General features: G+C 45.7%; 1 protein-coding gene across 1 annotated transcript in view; it reads right to left on the bottom strand.

The window, feature by feature from the left end:
* Positions 1-17542: 17542 nt before the first annotated feature.
* Positions 17543-17916, bottom strand: part of MAF (v-maf avian musculoaponeurotic fibrosarcoma oncogene homolog) — a 1088-nt gene continuing 714 nt past the window's right edge. The window contains exon 2 of the mRNA XM_006888813.1: positions 17543-17916. This exon is cut by the window's right edge and continues 26 nt beyond it. Coding sequence (XP_006888875.1) covers positions 17543-17916 — 374 coding nt within the window.

Genomic DNA, 17916 nt, shown 5'->3' with positions numbered 1-17916 from the left:
GAACAAGAGCTCCTTTTGATTAACTATGGAAGACCACAAAAAAAGTTTCTCTTTTGACAAACTATTTGGTGGTGGGTGAGCCTTGCTGTTATGCGATCCCAAAAGCATGTGGTTTGAATCTACCAGATGTTCCACAGGAGAAGAATGGGCGATCTCCTCCCATGTGATTAACTGCCTCTGAAAACTCGTTCGGAGGGTCACCTATGGGTTGGTTCTGACTCCATGGTACTCAACAACAGCAAAAAATAATTCCAGAACTGTAACCCAATCCCACCACTGCCAGCAGGAGGCAGAGTAAAAAAACAAAAGAAACTTGGTCTGGGGAACCAAACTGAAAAGAGGGGTGACCTCTGAGTCAATTTCTCAGAGCATGCTAGATGAATTCAATTCTCACCTCCACTGTCTGCATAGGAGCCAATCAACTTACTCTCGTTTTCAATGCACAGAAGTGACTTAAAAGTAATGGTCACTGGTTGCCCACAGATAACCATGGTATCCCACAAGCTCGCTGAGGGGAAGGGCCTGTAACCTTTTCCTCTCCTCTTTGGTCATTCTCATTTTGAAGGTGACTAAACTGCAGAATGCATCCACTCCCTGGCTTGCTGATGAGGTGTTAATATCTTCCAGGCATTTACAGCCGAGGATTGAGGCCACTCAGTGTCTGGGGACACATCTTGATATCTGTTATAGCTGGTAATGTAGCGCCCACTTGGTGTCTGGGATTGTTTCCCCAGCCCCTTGTCTAGTAATACCAACCCAAAACACGCTGCTATTGGGTTGATTCTGACTCATGGTGAAACCCCACTGGGTTTCAAGACTGTCAGTCTTTATTGAAGGAGACTGTTCCTCATTCTCCAATAGATTGGAACCACTGTCCCTCAGCACAGTGGTTCGCAGCCCAGCACATACCCCCTAGCCCTGTGTTTGGCACTTGTGCACCTGACCTCATCTAAGTGCAAAGAGCTTCACAGGGAGCTCTGGAGTGGGGGGTGGGGGGCATCCCACAGGGAGCTGGGCTGCCAGTCCAAAGGCCATGCTTGTCTGGTGCCTCAAACCCCTCAATGGTTCCCCTGGAGGAAGAAAGAGGCACAATCTCCTTCTACGGGATCTGCAGGCTTGGAAAGTCAACAGAGGGGGGTCCGTTTATAGCTGGTTCTGACTCGATGGCAGTGAGAGTTTGAATAGCTTGATGATCTGTCCTGCAGAGGTTGGAAGGCGAAGCCCACTGGACCGCCCCACTGGTTCCCCCTTGTCCCAGCATTTTTTGCAAAAGGAGGCCAAACAAGAAAACCCAGCTGCTTAGCTCATTTATTGCTGATAATTTCATTAGGTGCCAGGAGTGGGGGGGGGCAGGGGTAGGGGGATGAAAACTGCAGATGCAAAACAACAACTTTACAGTCATTTTTGGATGGGAGATGCAGGAGACTCAGCAAGAGGCAGGTGAGGAAAGGTGAGGCGCTGGCATCTGTGAACAGCGGTGGTGATTCCGAATTTTTGGCAGGTGCTTGAACTTGGCTTTGACCATAAGAGCTCTTTATACAAGCATCGTTTTGCTTTAAGTAACCAGCAGTGCATGTTTGCAAGAAAAGCCCTTCTTCTCTCTTTTGCTGGAGGCATCATGATCCTGTCTTTGCATGAGCCCTTCCGGAGAATCCCAGGGAAGGAAAGGAGCGCAATCTGAGTTCACTGACATCATTACATCAGCTACCCTGGAAAGAACTGGCTACAATTAATTGATTCTATCAGCTCAGGAGTGGTGAGAGCACAGAGGAGGAGAATATTAGCCAGCCACAGAGGAGGAGAATATTAGCCAGGCACAAAAGGAGGGGAGTATGACAACAGGCGAAGGGAAGCATGATATAAACAAACAACAGCAAAACAATCAGATGGGGTGAGTCCCGGTGATACGACACTCTGCCCGGTGACTTCTCCCTTCTCCTCTTCATGCTCATGGGTGTGTTTGCATCACTTGCTGGAAACATGCTCAAGACATGTACAGTGGATTGGTCCAAGGCTGGGTTTGCATGCACTGTCTGAAGAGCCTCTGTCTTGCAGGCTGTGGTCTCACTCTAAAAAAGCGAGTAGTTTAAAGTCCTGAGGTGCCTGCAGCGAAGATGGAGTTCAGGTGCTGCCCCTGTTTGCATCGGACTTTTGCAAGGAAGCAGAGCTTACAGTCTGTTTTCACACGTCCCTTGCCTGGAGACACTTCGATCCTCGGCACCTGTTAAAGCATCATGATGGGCTGTGCAGGTGAAACGGAGTCACAGTGACGGTTCACTCTACACTTGAACTAAACAGCCAGCACCCCACTAAGATGCTCCTGCGACATTGGGCACACTCGTCCGTGTCTCTGGCCACACAATGAAGAGATGAGCTTCACTGAACAGCACGAAGACATCTGGATTCTTTCACCGGATGCATTTTTGTGTGTTTCTGTGTTGTCCTCATTTATAAACAAAGCCTTCCCTACCTTTACCACTCTTTTTTGAATGTATATTAACAGTATAAGCACAGTCAGGCCACACCATGTCCACTCAGCTAGTGGTGAGAATAGGAAATGAAAACCAGGGGCACTGTGAACCCAGGCAGAGCTGTGTATACAAGTTCCATCCACTTCTCCCACAGAGAGGTACCGACAGGGCCTCTCCCCCTCTGTGTCTGTCCCACCTGCCCTGCCCTGAGGCAGCTCTGTGAGGCGCGGTTGCATCCGGAAGGGTCTTAGCCAATGTCAGGAACACCTGAAATAGGCAGAGCACATGCATGAGCAGGCTAAGGGCCCCGTCACCTTCTGGACTACTTTTTCAGCTCACAAGACCAAAGCCCATGTCTGGACAGACTATTCTAGCGCAAGCCATGGGCTAACTGGCCTTCACACAAAGCGAACTCAGAAGATAGCACCTAAGGCTGGTTTAAAAGCTTTCAGGTCAAGTGACAGCATCAGGTCTTCCCATGGAAATGATGATGTGATGGCATCACACGTTTACCCAGGAAGGATGCCATCATGGGAGAGCTGACACCCCACCGCCCGACTGGAGAGAAGGCCTAACAGGTGTATGAGTATGTGAGGCTATTGACTATGTTAACCTGCAGCTTAGAGGCCTGCTCTTGCGAAAGTACAAGCTTGACAAGCCATGCATTTGAGCAACAGTGTTCATTAAGCTGGCACACACGCAAAAGGACAATGTTAGTCGGGTGGACAGTGTAGAAACGGAGAATTTAATTTTTCTTGCAATACCACTTGGAATGAATAGTTTGTCCTATGACCAAGAACCATTATAATCTGTACTGTATGTCTGAGAGGGGGGAGTTTTCTTTTTTTCAGAAAAAGGTAATTGAATGGCTCCCTATATAACGTGTGGTTTAATCCTTCTAATATCTAGGAAATTTCCACAAATAGGCACAAAGCCATGCCCGGCTGAAATCATAGAGAAGAGCAGAAAGCTAGACTTCACCGTTCTCTGCTTCCTCAACTACAGAAATCCCGTAACCAAAGTGGCTTTCTGAAAATAAACTAAGTAACCCTCCTGAGAGTATCAAGTATTGGACTTTTCATATATCAGCTTATAATATCTAATATCAGAGAGGAACTTCAAGGAATTGCCCTCTTCTTCCCCAAATTCCCCATCTGACCAAGTGCCTTTCTCTTCCTCACACTCACCTGTCAATCACGCCCACGGCTGAAATTTGATTTTCCTCCCCCCCGTAACCCTATATGAAATATTACCACCAGGGTCAGGACCAGGGTGAACCTTGCCTTAAAAGTTCATTAACTCTTTGCTCAAAATGGATGGGTTTCAATGTAACAAAACCTGAGGCCTTAGACCATCATAGTTAATAGGTGATTTTCAAGTCTCAGCTATAAAGATGGGGGAAGAAAGAAGCAAAGCATTGGAGACACATGTACACACAGACACAAACGTTAGCCCAAAGGTACACCTTAAATTGTTAAATATCTATGGCCGAGGAATTAGCAAAGAGAAGGTTCATTTTCTAGAAGGCTAGGAGGGAAATTGCATTAATCACCCACAATCCCATCAATCAAAGCAAGGTCCTCGTAATAGCAGCGTGCAGAATAGAGGTATGGAATCAGATAGTACCTTTTAATAGTGGGGGGTAAAAGCGAGGCCATCGACACAGGAAGTTAAAATGCTTTCTTTACAATGAGTAGCCATTTGACAGTGTCATTTTCGCTCCTCAGTTCTGCTAGAAACCCCAAAATACATGTATTTCATGCACATTCCTCAGCAAGCATAACTTTTACTAAGTAGATCAAACTTCGTCCCATTAACCAAACACGAGGTAACAAGAACACACAAATTATGTCACTCAGTGATTGTTGGATTTATAAGAGCGTTGGTCTAGCTCAACAAATGAAAATTAAATTCACACTGAGATACTTGTAACTGAAAACCCACTTGAATGGTGTGATTTCATGTGTGTTTGTGAATAAAACTCACGTTTCGGTCTTCATCTCCTGTTCTGGCTATAACTGAAGTGATAAGAGACTCCAAAACACACTTGGGGACAGAAAGAAGCCCACTTTGAAAACATACTAAATGTTTCAAATGTGAATTTGGAGTCAATAAGAATGTTTACAAGGTCCAGCTAGCAATGGCCAAAGGCTGCGGATTATTTGCTTGAATTCACCCAAGCTGTTGACCTTCAAGCAGAAGGACCAGCTCTCTGAGTGCCCATGAACTTGTCTTCAGATAAGCCTGGAGCTTAGATGGCTACATAGACAGGAGGAGCTAATTTGGACTTCACACTTCACCCAGGAAATTCAAGACAGTGAAACATGCTGCTTCTCACCTCCAGCGCATGCACCCCTCCTCTCCAGCACCCGGCAGGTACCACCTAAGTGGCACAGGAAAGCTCCATCCATAAACGACCAAGTCAGGAGTTCTTCACACGTCAGGAATCAGCAGCATGCCCACCTTGCTGGCCTGGTTCATGTTCCCCCCTCCTGGCAACCCCACTCAAACAAGCACATGCAAATCAAAAACCAAGATGTACCTCTTTGACTTCGGGCAATGGGCTTTTTCACATCACAGATGCAGAGGATTCCCTTGGGTACCTGATTTCGTAAATATATTAAAATAAACAAAGGGTAATTAATAACCACGAAGACTGTTGCAACGACAGCATGCTGAGGGCATCTAGGAGGAGGGCAGTATTGGATCAGAAGGAGAACTACTTCTTCCACTGGCCTTTGCATGACCGGCTTAGCCCCGCTTGGGGAGGGGTGCAGGTTGCACAAGGGACGGGATGGCATGGAATTCAAGGTGCCCCCTTTCCACTGTGGCTTCTTCACCTGAGGGCCGAGGTAGGATAAGGCCACCAGTGTGGCAGCCTGGATCGTCTCTGAGGCTGCCCTGGGTTGAAAGAGAACCGAGTGACCCTCGGTTCATTATGGGGGAGAATTTGAATCATCTCTGACTGGTGTCTCCTGAGTGTCCACAGACACTTCATTTCTCAGAGACCCACACTGGCCCCACTCTCACTGGCAATCTGCTGCGACACCTACTCTTCCATCCTCTCCCTCTCTGGTTGCCGGCAAACAATTCTGCGGACGTCAATTGCTAATGTTCTTCTAACAAAATAGAATCATTTAGACCCCACCCCTTTATTTATGAACTTCCTCTCTGTTTAAGTGAGTTGCAGGGAGTGCTAAGAGCTGTGATATGAAAATGATGTTAAAAAAAAAGAAAGAAAAAAAAATAAAAGAATGAAAGAAAGTCTTTTTGCTTCATTGTGAATAACAAAGCACAGTAATTCAAAGTAGTTAGCTGTCTATGGTTCAAAAAAACCCTTATTGCTATTAGCTGTACTAATGTAAGTGGCAAAATAATTATCATTTACTGTACAGAGTCCAATATTTCCCAGCGAGCAGTTGAATAACAAAGCGAACCTGTCATTTCCTCCTATGGTTAGTCACACTACACAACTTCAGACTGTCAAAATACATTTAAAATGTAATTTTTAAAACTGCAACATGGTTACAGCCTATCTGTGTAACATAGCAGGAATAAACTGGTAAGTCAATCTCACGGTCTCTCAGTGTGGCTGTCCAGTTATTTTTCTCTCTAGTCCCTTGTATTTTCATTTCCAATTCTCTACCATGAGCCACGTGGAAGGACTGACTCTGTCCATGTCCCTGCTGGAACCTGTCGTCGGTTATAATCAAGAGAGCCTCTTTTCACCCCTTAAATGGTCCATTCATGCTCATTCTTTCCAATGCCCATTTTCTAAACGGCACTACTACGTCCTAAATTTTTGGATACATTTGTTGTGTTGGAACTGCACCAGATACATACAGGTGCTTGCATCTGCGTCACTGAAGAAATGTTTTTAAAACCCTTATGGTACATGTTAAACCTGAAGCCGCTGCTGTCCCGTGGATTCTGACGCAGGGACCCTGTAAGACAGCAGAGAATCACCCTGTAGGGTCCCCGCTGTGGTCACATCTGAAGCTCTTGGTCACATCTTTCTCCTGTGGGGGGGCTGCCTGGTGGATTTGAACCACTTAACCTTTCCATGGGACTTAACCTCTGTGCCACCAGAGTATACGTATACATCTCTTGCTGGACATATTATCCCTTAACCAAAAGACTCAAGAAACAACGACATTATTATACAGCTTGGAAACGTGTATCATTCTGGACCGGAAGTCCAGATGGCTAGAGTGAAGGGTCTGGGGACCACACACCACCACACCATTTCTAAATAGAGTTCCTTTCTTGAAAGAAAGAAATCTTTCCAAACAACAACAGTTCTCTTAGAAATGAAAGTGTACACAGAGCTTCCAAGGTGGTGGAGAGAACAATTCTGTGTTTTGGGGTGCAGCAAGCACAGGATAAGCCTGCACAAAGGAGTATTGACATTTATCAGAAGCTCAAGAGGCATTTTTCAATTTTAGAACAATATTACAAAGCAATAACTGGACAGTGGCCTCACAAAACGGCCCCTGCACCTTCCTGACTTGCTCACTGATAGTTGGCCCATTATTTTTGGAGGAAAAGAAACAGGGCCTCATTAAATGTGATATTTGGCATCTGGCCCAAAATCTCATAAAGTATATGTCCTTTTTAGATTGTCAGTGTCATTTTCCCCAAGATGACCTCTCCTCTCTGGCCACCTGGAAAACCCATCCAATGAGCAAAGCATTTCCTTTCAAAAGGGCATAGAGTATGTGGCAGCCTTTGCACATTGCCTGGGACCCTGAGGCCTTGTGGTTCGGATATCCTGGTCATCTTCGCACCGGAAGGCAGGTGCAGGGAAGGGGTCTCCCCGGGAAGGCAGGTGCAGGGAAGGGGTCTCCTGGGGATGCAGGACAGGAGAATTTGGAACAGCGCCACAATGGTGTAATTCTAGCCAGCCCTCTGACAGCACAGCACCTCTCCTACTCAGATCTGTTTACGCAATGATTAAACAGTGCTTTTTAAATAGCAAAGCACTGTACTCTGATACCCCAAGGAAGATTTGAAGAGGACCTTTCAAAGCGCAGTGAATTAACACGGCAGTGTCCCCTGCGACTGAATTAGAGGCACAGTAGGTCTCCCTCTGGGGCAAGCCTCCCACTCTCAATGCAGGGAATTCACCTGTCCGTTCCATGGTTGGGAGTATTCTCACACACAAGTTACAACACGGGTTCGCTGCCCATAGAAATGCAGGGGTGAACCCTTCTATAATGTGTGACTTTAAATGGACACACACACACACACACACACACACAAAGTGAGAGAGCTGGTGAGAGAATATGTAAGAATTCATTGCTGGCTAATGGAGTGACACAAGTATCACTTTTTAAGAGATTCGGTTTTAGAAGGAGATTTAAAAAAAATAATTGGAAGGCTCAGAGTGACACAGTTGTGAGCGGTGTTTGGGACAGTGCTCAACTCTGGGCAGGCCATCAAGCCCCACATCCCAGCGCTCCCGGGGAAAATGCCTTACTCAGGGGCTCCTCTGCTTTGAATTGTTAATGAGTGTCCATCCAAGTCCTTCCTTTCTCCTTCCCCTCCTGACCCTGACCTCTTTTACCCCAGTAGGTAAACCCAAGCCTGGAAAACTAAGACAATGAAAGTCCAGGGACCAAGAACCCAACTGCCCCCTTTGGACAGAATGTTCCCAAAGCCTCTCGGACGGGTGGGGTGCAGCCCTAAGTGGAATCCGAGGTCCCTGACACTGTACGCAGCCCTGAGCACTGTGCATCAGCACTTGGGCTCCACTCAGGCCTAGCCACTATTGGAAAAAAGTTATACCAAATTCCAAGGCCAACTGGAGCCGCCTGCTGGGGTGTGGGCTCCTGGTGGGCACCAGGCCAGGGCACACTGGGTGTGGCCTCTGTGAATGCCCATCAGGCTCCAGGCCTCTCCAAGGGGCATGGTGGTGGGTGGGGGGAGTGCACCTCCCAAAGCACTTGACCTCCAGGGCCCAGCACAGCAGATGCCTCTGTGGCTTCTGGCAGCTGTGAACAGGCCTCAGAGCCCCAGCCTCCTGCTGGCCACAGCTATTTCAGGGGCATCCGAAGGTGGGGAGTGCAGCACAGCCCATCAGACTCCTCACAGAATCGAGGGCTGTGGTGGCCACAATACGCTGGTCTATGGGCGTCAGGCAGAGGTGGGGGCACAGATTATTGCGCTCAGCCTTGGCTAAGAGGAGGCTGACCCCTGCACACTTTCCACCTTTGTCTCCTGCCTGGCGGCTCCAATACACTGACCACCAGGAGCCCCTGCCAGCAACCCTTCTGTACATACCGCTCCCCCAGCTTTCCCAGAGCTCTCCCTCCTTCCTGGGTTGGCCTGGGGTGTGGGGCAAGCAGGGCAAGGGGATTCACTGTGTTTAAGACTTCAGCTCTCATGAGGAGGCTCTGGCTCGAGGGCAGTCAACCCTAGTCATTGATGACTTTGGATGGCGCTGGCCTGGAGGAAGGGGACTTTAGGAAGGGGGCAGGGATCAGGTGGGAAGGGTTTGAGGCTAGGGGCTGGGGACCTCCTTACTGTTTCACAGATCTCTGGGGAACAGAAAAGTCAGGCGTAGCTAATCCCCCTTAGAAAGTGGGGCTTTCTGGCATCATAGCCAAGTGTGGCCTGTTGGTAAAACTCTCCATAGTTCATGCTTATGGCACCTAGCTTGGATGCCTGCTGTCCTGGGAGCTGCAGGCGGCTGAAACTTCTGGGACACCAAACAAAGGACCCTTACATCCCACTTGTACAGGCCTCCCAATGTCAGTGAGCTCACTTAATAATTAGGGCAAACACCTGCTGTTAAATGGCACCTGTACCCCAACCTAATTCTCCAGGCCAGAGGTCTAATCCCAGCACGCCCATGGTAGAAGACGGTACTTGTTACTGTTCTGAGTTTGTGGCCTCTCAATTCCTATCCTACCCAGAAAAAAACTGCTCTTGGGATTTTAAAAAGATGCAAGGTTAGTGAGGGGAATATTTAGATTATTTAGAAGAAACTTGGAACTACCCCAGTGAGGGAGCTCGTATCTCGAACAGAGCCTGCTGACCGTGGGGAGGAAATCACGGGAACTCTGCCCCCTCTTTTCCTTCCTCTTCCCCAAAACTCCACAGCCATCTTCTCTCCCTTCTCCTCCCTTCCTGGATCAAGACCCCTTTTCTAATCATCACTAAGGATCCACCACGAGTAGGTGGAGTGGTGAAGGAATACATGGGATTCTGTAGCTTCAAGTTCTAATTATAGTGAGAATCACTATTTAACAACAAGCAGCACTGGGGAGAAAGAGTCATTTTTGGAGAGGAAGTGGAGAGGCGCTCAGATCAATTTCTTTAGGATTTGGGTAAAGAGGTGTATGTGCCAGAGGGAGCCTGCTGGAAATATGCTGCGTGTTCCTGGTTTTCTGGGCAATAACTTTGTCCAGCTCAAACACAAATTCCTCCGAAGATCTCATTTCCAACCACGGGGGTGGACTTTTTCTCCTTATGACATTAGAAAAATGCATGGACGATAGTCAAAGGCCTTTTAAATTTAGGTGAAAAAAAAATTTGTAGTGATACTGACAAAATGAAATAAATTTTTTAAAACTCCCCAAAGCTACTGAGGTGACCATGTAAATATTGGCATAGAATCTCTGCTCGGCCCCAAATATCACTACTCTAAGACACAGCTTGTTATGTTTAGACATTTACACGGAAATCGATACAAGTGAAGACGCTGACAATTTCCTCGGCTCTCTAAATGTGGGTTTGTTCCCTAAGAGGGTTGGTAAAAAGTGAGCGCGCGTGAGCATATTTTTTAGGAAGGAGGCATCGGCAAGCCAGGGTTGCACCTGGCCTGCACGAACGCTGTGAATGCCTCCGTTCAAGAGCAAGAAACATCCATGCTGGAAGCTGGGCTCCTTCCTGAGACGGCTCTTTCTCATCTCTCCGTTCCCACTCAGGAACCCTTCCTCCTCACATCACATTCTCCCATCCTCCAGCCCAGTCTGACCGGGCATCCTGGGCCTGGCTCTGTCTTCAGGCAGGGCAATTTGATTTGATAGTGTTGTGTTTTCATTGGCTTTGTTCTGGTGCTCTTTTAGGGGAGAGAGGCTTCCACCAGCCGACAGGACTGTCTACTCCTTTATGGCACCAATGAGCAGCAGACAGGCTGGGAGCCTGGAATTCTTGCACCCTGCTCTGGCCCAACTCTGGGGAAGAATGCCAGACAGAACTGGGTTTGTGCGGGAGCTGGGCAGAGCAGCTCTTGGAGAGAAGACTCCTTTGGGGATGGGTGATTATCTGGCTTTGAGAGTGTTACATCAAAACGAAAAAAGCGATGGTATCAGTCAGTGGAAGAAAGCCCCTGTATTTTAATAAATGCACAAACATGTCAATGCTCATTCTCTGTGCTGGGCCATCCCCCTTGTGGTAACTACCTACCCGGCCTTCACCCTGCGGCTCTTAATTTAGACTGAGGATGGTTTAATAGTGGACACAGGCTTGGAGTTTGTTGTTAGCATTTTTTAAACAATGAGGGAGGGAATTATTAGGAAGGATGCTTGGAGATTGTAAACAGCCCAGCCCTTTGCCAGAGATACAGCTTCTCCCAAAACGAATACACTGACTTCTTCAAACTGAAGGGCCATGTGATTGCTTTTAAATCAAACAAAAGTGCCCTGCAGTGGGGAGACTGGCCAATTAGCAGTCTGAAATTGGGGGGCAGGAGTTGCTAACTGATCTACTGCACACTTCACCTGTGAGAGGAGAAGACTTGAGCCTGAGTGTGGGTCTCTGACTATCTGTCTGTCTCATTCTTTGTGTGTCTGTATGTGTGTGTACATAACCAGTACAACAACTGTAAATCAATGTTCACTCATGTAGTTCTGTCTCCTACCCTGTCTCCACCTTTAACTGCTGACAGGCAAGACATAATAACATTTTGTGAAATGCCAACTTCTGGCCGTGCCCATCCCAGGATCACAGTATGTATGCGTGTGGTTGCCTAAACCCGTAACCGAAGCCGCCACAGTCCCTGATACACTTGTGAGCTGTGGAGCATACCATCAGTGACTTCCAGCCCTTCCCAGGGCACGAGAAGTAGTGCTCTCTAAGAAACCAAGTACCGTCAATCTCCAGATTATGAACAGAACATTTGACTTACAGATAGCTCATAGTAGCCTTTGAATGGTATGTAAATCCGCCCTCATTTGAGATCACTGAACGGGACCCCTAGTCCCCACAAATCCTTCACCTCACCGCCACACCTTCACTCGCGATGCCTGCAGCCGCAACATCACTGGCTAGGCTGATGTGCCTTTTTTTACACTACAGTAAGCCTGTCTAAGAACCCATGCATCTGCTCCGACTTACCTACGAGCTTGCCTGAAAGGCACACACCTAAGAGAGGGTGTCATTTGTAATCTGGGCTCTGCCTGGATCTAGAGTTGATGTCACAAACTAAAAGCCACAGGGCTAACGGATGGAAGTTTCTGTCAATGGCGAAGGGAGGTCTGTGTGCAGTAGGAGCAGCACATAAGCTCGAAAGCAAAAGCTGCTCTTTGGGTGAAAGATGTAGCAGGCTGCTGGGCCTGTGGCTCAAGCCTTGGACAACTCTAGCTTGTCCTACAGGGTCACGATAAGTTGGGATTGTCTCTATGGCAATGAGCTTATAATAATTATTATTTTGCTTGTCTTTGGGGTGGTTTGTTTTGAAAGGGCACCGAGAGGGTTCTGGGGTTTCGGCAGACAGATCTCTGACCTAGACTTCACTTCCTTTCTGAGATCAGGAAGTAAGGCCTGTGTTTATTTGCTGTCACTCCATCCCTGTGTCAGGTACACTGTAAACAACTGTTACCGAGTTCTGGAACTAGACCCAGGGATGCTTAAAGGATGGGGGGGGGGCAGTGGTGGCTTTGTGCACTTGGGAGCAGAAAAGGGGTGGAAAAGAAAACTTTTAAAAAGGCACACAAAGGGTGTGTATTTAACTTTGTATTTTGCCACATATTGTTTTAATTTATAACACTGTCTGATTAATGAACATGCTCAATGTGACTAATAAAAACAATGCTATCTGGGACTTAGGAGAAAGCCAGGGGGCTCGGACACAGCTAAAGATCAATCCCTCTGTTGACATCTTGTTTGAGGAGGAAGAGTCAGTTTTTTTTTTCTTCTTCATAAAATTATCTGCCAGGGAAACAGTGAAGCCTGAAAAAATACAATTTGGAGTGTGCACGGCTGCGTATACTTTAAAAATGCTAGTAGTTAACTTCTGGGGAACTTTTTCTCTCTATACACACTCCCCGACATATGTATATATGTTGATCATTTCAGTGGGTTCGATTTGTAAAATTAATAGAGGTAGGAAACAATTGCACAGATGCACTTGTGCGCTTCAGAAACCTGAAAGCAGGAGCGGGCTTCCCTGCGCCGACTGTGCGTAAGACCCTCAGACAAGAAACACTGTTAATGAGCAGGGAGCTTTACAGTCAATCTCTTCTGCTCTAGCAGTCTTTGTATTTCTATTTTTTTTTTCAAAGGAAACTAGACAGGGTTTGGGGAGGGAGTAGGCTGTTCTCAGTAACTGCAAAAAATAATAATAATATACATGTTTAATGTAGAGTTCTCACGTAAATGTCATGTTGTGAGCACATTGATAAGTACGGTGTTGGAGCTTGCCAATTGGACCCCACTGAAGTCTCCAACTTGCAAGAGGGCTCAGCTCTGTCACTGGAATGAAAGGAATTTTAACACTATTTAGACAAAGACGCACATCAGCGTACAAGGAAAGCTAAATTTTCTTATATTTTTATTTTCTTTTATTTTAAATTTCAGGACTTCCTTGTAATGGCACCTATGCAGGATTTAGGATTTCTTTGTCAGAAAAAAGAAGAGGGCTGGGGAAGAGCCTGTTATTCACCACTCAAATGCCATTCCAAATTATTTTACTAATAATCATCATTTCTCAACATGCCTTTCTTCAGGGGCTATTTTAACGTCCTCTTTAAAAGCCAGTCACCAAAACCCTCACTCTTTGCCAGCACCCTGCTCCGTATCATCTTGGTCCAAACCTATTCTATTAATCTGTCTTCTATCAAAATGCTCAATTGTGACTGAACTCTATCTAGTTTTCTCCTCTAAATGCAAGCCCAACTCCTCATGGGATCCCGACAAGTGAGTTCTGGATGTCACTTGTGAGAATGCATCTATGTGTGTTTTCATCTGATGCTCAGCTGTTTGAAAAAGCGATTTCTTCATTTCTGCTTCTTTGAGGGGAGGCTAACTGTGATCAGAGAGGGGTAGGAGTGAAGAAAAACAAAAAATCTGACGCTGAGAACAGCTAACTTCCCAGCACTTACAATAGATGGACAGTTAAGACTTGGTTAAGGAAAATGCAATGTGGGCTCAGGAGCCATCCTCGGACCTGGCAAGGACAGAAAGGTTGGCCAGGGGAGGGTCTAGGCCCTGTCTTCATGTTCTGTGTAAAACGGGAAGGAAGAGCAGATGATAAACTGTCAGAGCCCATCAGTGCCAAGCACAACCTGTTTTTCTTCAAAAGAAGGCCTTCGCTCAGAGTTGCAATATTATCTTTCTGTTTAAAGAGGCCAAACCAAAATAAAACAAAAACAAAAGAAAAATCATTCACGTTTGGCTCAATGTTGAAGAGACAGTGCTGGCTTTGTCCAGCCTTCTGCTGGCGGTTCTGGGGGAAGGTGATTAACAGTGAATGGCATGAAATTGTAACATAAGTTGGAAGGACCTGTATCATTTTAAAATAGGTCAGGGCTTGGGAGTTCTGTAAGCAAGGGCACCTCCAGGCTTTCCTAATGGTTGACGGGTGACCCCTCCAGACCCTCATGCACAGCTGATCTGAGTAAATCAAAGCACAGCCTATATAGTCCATGAAGCATGATTTTCTGCTTAGATTTCCTGTGCTGAAGAGCTCTGGAATCCTGATGAGTCTGTCTGTAAGGACAGAAGCCTCTGCTCACAGTGAACTAGGGGCTGAAGGCACTTTTCTAACCAGACATGCATGCAACTCAGGGTTGGTTCAGGAGGGAGTTGAGTGTTCTTTTTTCCCCACTTAAGGGATGCACAAAGTTTGGGAGTTTTGTTTTTGTTTTTTAAAGACAAAACAAAAAGGACACAACTTTGATTTGTCCCAAGAGTCCCCGTTTGAGCTTATCAAGCCTTGGGAATAAGAAAATTATAGAGTGGGAAGGAAGAGAGAAGAATATTCATTGGGAGTCAAAAATACAAGAGATATGGATCTTTACCATTCAATGTAATCGTGCCCAGCCACCTCTGATGTCCTGGCTCGACTGTTTGCTACCTCTCTCTACCTGGACACGCTGTTCTAGCAAGCGTCACGGCTGGCTAGAGAAGGCCTAGCACCTTGGTGCGGTACACTTTACCAGCAGGCAAGGAGGAACCCAACTCATTTGGAAACTGAAGACTTTAGGAGCAAAAAAAGGGAGGGGAAAAAAGAGATCTAAATTAAGAGCTCTTAATTTTCAACTCTGAAATATTGCTTATTACAAAAATGGATCTGCCTCCTGCCTTGCAAAACAGTCTCCGCTCCAACTTGAGAGAATCCCTCCCTGCTTGTCCCTTAATTTTTCTACTTGGAGCAAACAGATGCAGTTTATGCTTCTAATGCAATAACTGGAACCAGTTAAAGAGCACACTAAAAAAACTGATCAGAGAGTATATTAAAAAAGAAACAAAACAAAAAAATAAAAAAAGGAAAGGAAAGGGAGGGAAGCAGTTTATTACTGTAGATTTTCCTTCTTGTGATATAACCAGAATTGAAAATGAAAGAGAATGGCAGGGAGATCAGCGTGGTCACTTAGTAACTCAAAATAGACAACAATTTTGCACAGCAAAATATGTCAAAGAAAAGTAACTGACAAGATTTTTTTATATTTATTGTGGTAAGATTTACTTTTAATTTTTTTAAAGACAGGATGTCAGTCCCTGAAAAGAACATTTACTGATTATTGCCTTTAAAACTGTGGATTTTTTTTAAGTTACAGAAAATCCAGTTCTGCACCACAATACAACTGTAAAAAAATCTGCATCATTTTAAAATTGTGCAGTAATGCCATTTTTTTATAACTGCATAAATTTTATTAGCGTTCTAAACAGTTTTGCATTTTTTTATTATATGCTTGCAGGTTATATCTTAGTGCAATTCAGTCCCAAATACTTTAATTTTGAAAAAAAAAAATCCATACATTTTGAATGTAAAATACCCCTACAGATATAAATGGGGGTGCTTCCCCTTTTAATACTTTGGTTTTCAATACAGTCAGTGGTATAGCAAAGACTACACATACCCAACTTACATTTAAGTTGCAAGCACATGCTGTATAAGCTACTTTTTTTAAACAGTCCCCTTGCAAACTCTACCCCCCTTAACATCACAACAGTAAACAATTTAGTGCATCAATCTTTTAAAAAATCTACAGCTAAACAGACCTAACTCTTTCAAATTTATCTATAACATTCCTTTATCTGTAGCATACATTTTAACTGGGCTAACAGATTATAAAAACTAGAATTAAATTATATACGAGAAACCCATAGCATTCCATATTTGACAATGGCCGAAAGGAAAAAAAAGAAAAAAAAAACAGAAAAGAATGAAAGAAAACAAACCAAAACATAATGGGGCATGTTTCTTCGAAAAAATAATTTGTAGACTGCTTTAGGCCAACAGCACAATTTTAGTCCCCTAAGTGGGATGTCATTCTTATCAAAAAGTTCTTTAATTTTTGCCATGTTAAATATGTTTAGGCCAGGCTGACATCTGTGACCAGAATTTGATGTCCCAGTGCTGGAACAAGGAGAGGCTGAACTTCTAAGTAACTCAAAGCAATTTAGAAGCAAATGCAAACCTTCCTGGGAAGATGGCTCTGGGGTTGCACTTTGTTCTGAAACTCAAACACTCGCACACACACACAGTATCAGTCATGAAGCGATAAAACAAAAGTATGAATACCATGCCCTAAGTCTTCAAATGTCCATATCCAAGCCAAAAGGGAGAGGGGGGAAAAACCCAAAAAAAGAAAAAAAAATAATAATTATACCATACATGGCCAGCATGCAGGCTTCTTTTATTAATATAATGTCTCTTTTCCATAAAGTCTTTGAAACAGTTTAGTTCATTGTTGGTAAGACCAAGTAGCAAGCATAGTGATGCATGAGATGACAATGAGGTGGAGGTGTGTTTTTTTTTCCTTTTTCTTTTTAAATGCAGACTAAACTTTCAGATTTGGCATCTTAAGGCCAAAACTCACAAGTCACACCCAGAGGGTTGATGCAAGCTTGATTGTGGCAGGTTCATGAACATCTCCCCCCGCCCATTTTAGCATAACAATGCTAAAGAAAAAAAAAATAAACTCTCCAACACAACCCAATGGACTTCAGCGCGCTGCAAGTCTATACTTCACATTTTTTTTCCTTTGCAAACTCAATCTGTCATGAAGAACTCAGAAGGAGAAAAAAAAATAAAACTTTGGTTTTTTTTTCCATTCTTTTTCTTTTTATCTAGGAGATGATGAATGGGGAGGGGATGTGGGTGGTGGGTGGCTGGGGCAACAGCAAGCTCCAAAAAAAGTAAAAATTAGGGGGAATCCAAACAGAATAAAACACACAGAGTAAATAAACATCAACCAGCTCACGAACTGAAGAAGAAAAAAAAATGTGAATGATGCAGGCTTCAAAGGTGAATAATGTTTCACACACGGAGCAAAGAGCTTTGCTGAAATCTTTGAACATTTCAAGTCCAGGGAGGGAGGGGGTGGTGGTGATGTGTAATTAAAAATTAAAAAAAAAAGAAAGAAAAAATCAAGCTAGCGAGTTATGGAGCATTTCAGGGTGGCACTGCAGGAGTCAGACACTCGCTCCCTCCCCAACTCAAAAACAGTCACCAGCTTCAACTAGGGCCAGGGTCGCGTGCGTGCTTGGAGGGGGCCTCGGGGCCAAACGCAGCGGGGAGGGGCAGGCAGTGGCGAGCCAGGCTCCGAGGCACAAGCCCGCCCGAGCCGGACCCCCGCGGAGCACTTATCAAGGTGGCTAGCTGGGGTCGAGAGTCACACTCACATGAAAAACTCGGGGGAGGACGGGTTGTCGCTGCTCGAGCCGTTTTCTCGGAAGCCACTGCTCACCAACTTCTCGTATTTCTCCTTGTACGCGTCCCTCTCACGCACCAGCCTGGAGATCTCCTGCTTGAGGTGGTCGACTTGCTGCAGCAGCTGGTTCTTCTCCGACTCCAGGACGTGTCTCTGCTGCACCCTCTTGAAGCGGCAGGACTGGGCATAGCCGCGGTTTTTAAGGGTCCGCCTCTTCTGCTTCAGCCGGATCACCTCCTCCTTGCTGACCCCGCGCAGCTGCCGGTTCAGCTCGCGCACCGACATGGTCACCAGCTGCTCGTCGGAGAAGCGGTCGTCGAAGTGCAGGCCGCCCGGGGCGC

This window comes from Elephantulus edwardii, unplaced genomic scaffold (assembly GCF_000299155.1).
Source record: "Elephantulus edwardii isolate Elephantulus edwardi_28Jun2011 unplaced genomic scaffold, EleEdw1.0 scaffold00072, whole genome shotgun sequence".
In the NCBI taxonomy this organism is placed as follows: Eukaryota; Metazoa; Chordata; class Mammalia; order Macroscelidea; family Macroscelididae; genus Elephantulus; species Elephantulus edwardii.
Note: the sequence above shows the minus strand (reverse complement) of the source record. Positions and strands in the feature narration are given on the sequence as shown.